The 7,240-nt window shown below is 35.7% G+C and overlaps 1 protein-coding gene across 1 annotated transcript in view; it reads right to left on the reverse strand.

Moving 5' to 3' along the window:
• LOC107730819 (collagen alpha-4(IV) chain-like) overlaps positions 1 to 7,240 on the reverse strand; it is a 57,185-nt gene that overhangs the window by 2,638 nt on the left and 47,307 nt on the right. Inside the window, 10 exon segments of the mRNA XM_016541757.1 lie at positions 655 to 941; positions 2,455 to 2,642; positions 2,849 to 2,957; positions 3,807 to 3,947; positions 4,049 to 4,156; positions 4,686 to 4,841; positions 5,013 to 5,120; positions 5,913 to 6,041; positions 6,122 to 6,184; positions 6,287 to 6,394. Of these exon segments, the coding sequence (XP_016397243.1) occupies positions 655 to 941; positions 2,455 to 2,642; positions 2,849 to 2,957; positions 3,807 to 3,947; positions 4,049 to 4,156; positions 4,686 to 4,841; positions 5,013 to 5,120; positions 5,913 to 6,041; positions 6,122 to 6,184; positions 6,287 to 6,394 (1,397 nt within the window).

Consider the following 7,240-nt stretch of genomic DNA (forward strand, 5'->3'; position numbering starts at 1 on the left):
TATTTCTGTGATGCAAAGCTGAATTTTCAGCATCATTGCTCCAGTCTTCAGTGACACATCAAATCATTCTAATATGCCGATTTACTGCTCTAGAAGCAATTCTTAACATTACTAAACATTATTTTTATTTCCTGCTGCCTAATATTTTTTTTGTGGAAACAGTGATACATTTTTTTCAGGATTATTATTTGATTTGAAAGATCAAAAGAACAACATTTATTAGAAGTAGAAAACTTCTGTAAAATTATTCATGTTTTTACTGTCACTTTTGATAAATTGAATGCATCTTTGCTTAATGTTAATTTTCTTAAAAAAAATATTTTGAACGGTACTGTACATAGACTAATGCTTATAGTTTATTCTGACTGAAAATGACATTAGCATGCTGCTAACATAACAACTAGATATGCTAACATAAGAAAATAATATCAAAGATACTGGTTCAGACTTAAATGGTTCATGTTTAACCAAATGTCTAAGTATTTAAATATATATTTTAACAAAATATTTTCTTTATTTAAATATATTATTATAAAGATATTTCCTTCACCAAAATTAGGTAATTTAAGGCAGTAGGAATGCATCTAAATGCCTAAAAATTCTGATAGGCAGCTTACTAGGGTTAGGAACAGAGTCGTGCTTCTCTTCCCTTACCATAAGGAATGAATATCCGAACCAGAGCCTTCTCCAATTGAATGGACACTTTGGTTTAGTCCCGTCTTGACTGTGTAGTGTAATGGCTGGCAATGACGCCTCACACACCACACACCTGCTGATGTGTTGTTGAATTTCCATCCCCCTCAGGGTGGAATTCACGGGAATTGAGACGGTTGTAGACAGCCAATAAGATTTGTCGTTGCGGCTGGCGTAATCACAGGCGTTCATATTACAGCAGGAGAATGGCAGGGTGCTGAACATACGTAAACATGAACCTGCATGGCCTGGTGAAAACACACAAAAATAAGTTTGAACATTATTGTTATCAGGGTTATTATAATTAATTAAAACTCTAAACTGAAACTTTTATTGTTAACTGAAATAAATATGAAGTTTTTTTTTATTTCAGCCAGTTGGCAAAGCAACATTTTTCATATTCATTTAGTTTAACTTGATGCATTAAAATGACTAAAATTAAAACCAAAATAAAAATGAATAAAAACTATATAGACATATTTAAAAAAAAAAAAAAAAAAAACTCATAAAAATGACACAACAAAACTCTCTAATGGGATGGAGTACACTTCAGGTACACACATTTACACACACACACAGAGAGAGAGAGAGAGAGAGAGAGAATACGTTATGCCATAGGTGTAAGTTATCAAGCTATCAAATAAAGTAAATATAATACATTATAATATAATTAATCAAAAATAAAATATATGAATAATTAAACATGATCTTTGAATATTTTGTGATAAATAGTTTATATAATATCTGTAGGAGAGTATTTGCCATTAAAAAAAATAAAAAATACTATGGAAGTCAATGGGGACCAAAAATCTTTTTGGGTGAGCTATCCCTGTAACTAACACAAACTAAAACTGTTAAAAATAATTTTATTAATTAAAATAAAGCCGACATAAAATCTAAATATTAAATGAAAAACTTGAAATGCAGCCTTGGCAACTATTTGAAATAAAATAAGTTTAGTGTCGTTTGAAATACTAAAATGACTAAAACTAAACCTGAAATAAAAATAAAGTTTGATGAAATATAAAAAAAAAAAAAAAACTAATAAAAATGACACAACAAAACTACTAATGCTTTAATTAAAATGAACTGAAAATGCAAAAAAATTATTCAAAATATAAAAAAAAAACATACTAGTATCTCAAAAAAATTTTTGTTACTTGAAATACAATAAAAATTAAATGCACTAAAATAACTAAAATTAAAACTGAAATAACAATGAATAAAAATGATATAGAAATATTTAAAATAAAACAAAAATAAAAATGACAAAAACACAACAAAATTACTAAAACTTTAACTAAAAAAAATTAATGGGAAAAACAAAATAAAAACTAATGAAAAATATTTTAAAAAGTCTCAAAAAATTATCTCAAAAACATTAACTAAAATAAAATTAAATAAAATAAGTGTTGATTTCACTAGTTAAAAAACTAGCCAAAGAAACATTTCTTATTTTCACCTGATCCACTAAAATAACTAACAAAAAACTGAAATAAAATAAAAAAATAAAATACAGACATATTAAAAAAAAAAGAAAAAAAAAGAAAAAAAGAAATGACAACAAAATTACTAAAACATTAACTAAAGTTATGAAAAAAAAAAAAAGATAAAAAAAAAACAATAGTATTTCAATGATACTAAAATAACACTGGTTGTTACATCATAGCTTTGTTTCAAAACCTAGTCAGCTGTATACCTAGACAGCATTTTATGGAATCATAGGAGTTTTGAGTGTGAATGTGTTTATTAGCCACATACCCAGGTCTTGTATATGCGCTCTCTCCTGAGCCTCCAGATATAGTAGACTGTAGCTGTTCCATAAATCTGTTAGGCCCGAAGGACAAGTGGGCACAATCTCAGACTGGCTGTGCATCACCAAAAGGAAGCCGGAGGAAGACCGTCCAGGAGGACCCTGATCACCAACTGGTCCTGGTGGTCCCGGCATGGAAAAAGAAACGTATGGACAAATGGTTGGGTTGATGAATTGGTCGATGTTAGTCACTCTGGATAGAAACATCTGCTAAATATATGAATGTAATTGTAGTGGATGAATGATGGCAGGAGGAAACAGGATACAACAGTGTCAGGCACAACAGTTGAGTCAATAATTACTGTAAGTTGTTAACAATATAAAAAAAACATACCCAGAGAGCCTTTTTCTCCTTTCTCGCCGCTCTCTCCAGGGTTTCCAGATAGTCCGTCTGCTCCTTCTGGCCCAGGAAGTCCAGGAAATCCACCATCTCCTTTTTGTCCCTTTATACCTGAGAAAAAATGGGCAGTGTTCATCCAAACACAAACAATTCTGATCATTTACTTACCCTCATTTGCACTTCTGCACGTTCAAACTTTAAGATTTTGACATTAATGACATCAAACATTATAGGTTTTCACTCATAGAATCTTAATGTGATACATTTGAATGTTTTGAAATCAAGAAAAACTGTTTTTTAGAATGAATGAAGCTTTAATGAAGTATATACAGTGCTTTTTGTAAATATAAAGTTATATATTCTTTATTATTTATAGATATATTATTTTAATATTAGTCTTGGCATTCAAGAAGTAGTGTTATTTTGGTATTATTTATATATTATAGTATTTACTAATATTTTAAAATTAGCTTTTATTTTTATATTTTGTGTTATTACATTTAGTTTAGGTTTTAGTAATTTTGTTATGTGCTTATGTCATTTTAATATTTGTTTAAATATATATCTATTTTTTTATATAGCTTTAATTAATTTTTAATTCACTTAAACTTATTTACACTGAAAAAAATTGGTGGCGAAAAAAAAATTCACTTAAAAATTGCTAGTCAATTTCACAAATAATTACAAAAAAAACAGCAAGTAACACACTGAATTCAACAAGAAAAACAAAGTATTTTCTAGTAAAAAGTACTTCAGTAATCTCTGTTCATCATTTTTACAGTGCTTTTCAGTATATTTCTATTTTTCATTTAAGGTTTAAGGTTTTCATCTAATATTTATATTTTATTTTAATTAATTTCAATGATTTGGAATTTAGTTAACAATAACAACTCTGCCAATAATGGGAAATGTTTCATGATCTTATGAAAATAAACACCCTGCTGTTAAATTGAGTTGTACCATTCGGACCCCCAATGCCATTAGGTCCATGTTCACCAACTTCACCAACCAGGCCAGGTGCACCACGAGCACCAGTAGGACCCCGAGGAAGGGGACAAGGAGTAGTAGGACTTATGACAGTCCCAGGCTCTCCTTTTAGCCCTACAAATACAAAGGGAGAAAGAAATTGAAAGTGACGGTATAAATCATAACTTTATTGATTCATAAGATGGTCAGCTTGATGATCTGAAGGCTTCAATGACCTGGGTACCCTTTGTCTCCTTTTGCACCACAGAGTCCTAGTGGCCCACAATCACCTTTGGGGCCAGGGAGTCCTGGATGGCCCATAAGTCCACATTGTCCTGTTTCACCTGTGGATTAATAATAATAGAACAACCTGAATGACACAACTGTGAATTTAAAGAGTAATTTTAATGCAAGTATATATTTGTTTATTGCGTGGCGCTCTAGCATGGTATATTAGGGCATTTGGTTAATGAGACAACAGGTAAAAGGTGTGTATTGGTAGTAGGGAAGCACAGTTTTTGACTGTTCAGGATCGTGGTAATACATGCTGACCATGCTTATTGAATTATATGTGTTGGACTGAGCTGAACAGTATGTGCTGCATCTACAAGGTATGGACTTGATATTTGTATTCTGTGAACTAGAAAATGACACCACAGGAAGCTAACTGGAAGCAATGTTTATTCATTGAAGCACGATAAAGAAAGACACTGTTTGCATCTTACATCTGTTTTGCATGGACTTTATTTCTACGAATCAAATACTTGCTCACTCCTATTACCAATACTAGCAGCTTAGTGGAAAGCTAATACAGTGGCCCCAAAACATTTTGGACTCATAAGCCAAACTTTTAATGAAAGCTGTTTCCTTTACCTTTTGGACCTTCTAGGCCCTCAGACCCTGGGAGGCCACAGGGTCCACACAATCCTTTTTCTCCTTTACACCCTGGTGACCCAGGATCACCTGGGTCACCAAAATCACCAGTCACTGTGAACACAAAGCCTGCCTCTCCTTCCTCTCCCTTGGGCCCTGCAACAGCAAAACATACACCATACACATAATACATAATTCTATGCATAAACACAAAGTCTACATGGGCACATTACAGCTTGTCTTCCTCATTTGTATCAGTGCTATCCAACTTAAGCCCTCAAATCCTATTTGTACGCAACATTTGTGACTCCAAATGTCCACACACACCTGGAGGTCCATCTGGACCAGCGCAACCCCGTTCTCCACAAGGTCCATGTTTAGGAATCATACATTCTTCACCACGAAAGCCTGGAGGACCCATTGGACCAGGGTCTTCTATTTAAAAAAAAAGTAGATAGAGAAGGCAGTGTGGATTAAAGTAGATCATGAACATGTGATTGTGCTGCCTGATATTATTTACAATTCTGCTTGGTAAAATATTGAAATTAGCCAACAGTAACATATAAACAAAGTGCACCACCATTTGAAAACTTTTGGTCGGTACACATTTTTAAATGCTTTTGAAAGAAGTCTCTTGTGCTCACCAAGGCTACATTTATTTGATTAAAAATACAGCAATAACATTAATATTGTGAAATATTATTACAACTCTGAAAGAACTGTTTTCTAAAATATTTTAAAACAATTTATTCCTGAGATGCAAAGCTGAATTTTCAGCATCATTACTCAAGTCTTCAGTGTCACATGATCCTTCCGAAATTATTCTATGCTTATTTGCTGCTCAAGAAAAATTTCTTAAAATAATTACACATTATTATCATTAAGCAATATTATCAATGTTGAAAAGATTTGTGCTGCTTAATATTTTTGTGGAAATTTTCAGGATTATTATTTGATTAGAAAATTCACAAGAACAGTATTTATTTTGAATTGAAATCTTTTGTAAATGTCTTTAGTGTCACTAGACATTTAGCAATTGAATGCATCCTTGCTGAATAAAAGAAATTTCTTAAAAAACAAAACAAAAAAAACAACAACAACAACATACTGTTGAACCACATTTAATGCCGCATTTTTATGAAACTGAAAGGGAAGCCTGTACAGTCACACAGTAATCGTCACTATTAGAAGTTATGAATAGGTTGAATAGGATTATGAGTTATGTACCTTGGCACCCACGCCGTCCTTTTGGACCTCGAACACCTGTTTGTGATGGGCCTCGCAACCCTGAGTCTCCTGGAGCGCCCTTGTCTCCAGCCAGCCCTTTATTGCCCCTATCACCGTTTATATCCTGTCCTGAATGACAAGGATGTTTTCAAGCTGGGAATATCAAAACAAACTTCTGACAGCACAAACAAATTGTGAATGAATCTCACCTCGATACCCCTTTTCCCCCTTCAGGCCGTCCAGTCCATGGAGCCCTGGGGGCCCCGGAGGTCCTGAAAGTGAACATTTTTTAGTTTAAAATGTATACATGATTGTTCTAGTTTTAAAATTAGTGTCAGCATCAGTTTGTTTGTACATAGCATAAGTATTCAAACCTCTAAGGCCAATCCCTCCTTGGTTTCCATTAGGGCCCGGGGAACCTGGAGGCCCAGGAGGACCTTCTGGACCATGTCTTCCACAAGGACCTGGGGGTCCAACGACTCCTGAAAAGCAGAAGGTGCATTAATATAGATTTAGGATGTTCATTCACAGGTGTGTGTCTCTGTTAATTTAGAGCCTGATCTATCCATTTAAAGGGGTCATATGAGGCGATTTCAATTTTTCCTTTCTCTTTGAGGCAGCGTTCAGGCTGTGTGTTCCTCCCTGCCCGCGTTACTTTAAGGGTGGGGATACACACAGTTTGTTTGTTGTCTACTTGGGAGCGAAGCACGCAGAGTCAGCTCTCAAGGGAGCTGATGGCCCTCATTGGTAGCGTTTGTTACTGCCTTGCTTCGCTCTCAGAGGGCTCTCTTTGAGGAGGGCTCTTCTTATCTCCACCCGTGTTCCCTAGATCTAGAGCTCGTTCTCGAGGCTTGGAAGCCTGCGCTGCGGTTTCTTCCCCCCTCTGACTGAGAGCTCGCTGCTGCAGCCATCTTTTTCTGAGGAGATTGATGTTGTTTGTGTGACTGAGCGGCTCGCGCACCCTTAACCACCAGATCCGGCGCCCGCTCTCGGGGTTTCAGAAGCCCGCGCTGCGGTCCTTCCCCCGGGGAGAGGGCGCGACGCTCCGCCTCCGAGGAGTGTGTCCGTGCCTGTGGTCCCGCTGCTGCTGAGGCACGGCGGCGACTGAGATCGCGGGGATCGCGCATGATCAGGCGGACGGGTTGGAGACGGCTCTTCCTATCTTGACCCGTGTTCCCTATATCTAGAGCTCGTTCTCGAGGCTTGGAAGCCCGCGCTGCAGTTTCTTCCACCTCCGTGAGAGCTCGCTGCTGCAGCCATCTTTCTCTGAGGAGATTGATATTATTTGTGTGACTGAGCGGCTCGCGCGCTGCTGAGGCAATGCGTAT

The sequence above is a fragment of the Sinocyclocheilus rhinocerous genome, unplaced genomic scaffold, assembly GCF_001515625.1.
Source record: "Sinocyclocheilus rhinocerous isolate Xijiao unplaced genomic scaffold, SAMN03320098_v1.1 scaffold938, whole genome shotgun sequence".
NCBI lineage: Eukaryota > Metazoa > Chordata > Actinopteri > Cypriniformes > Cyprinidae > Sinocyclocheilus > Sinocyclocheilus rhinocerous.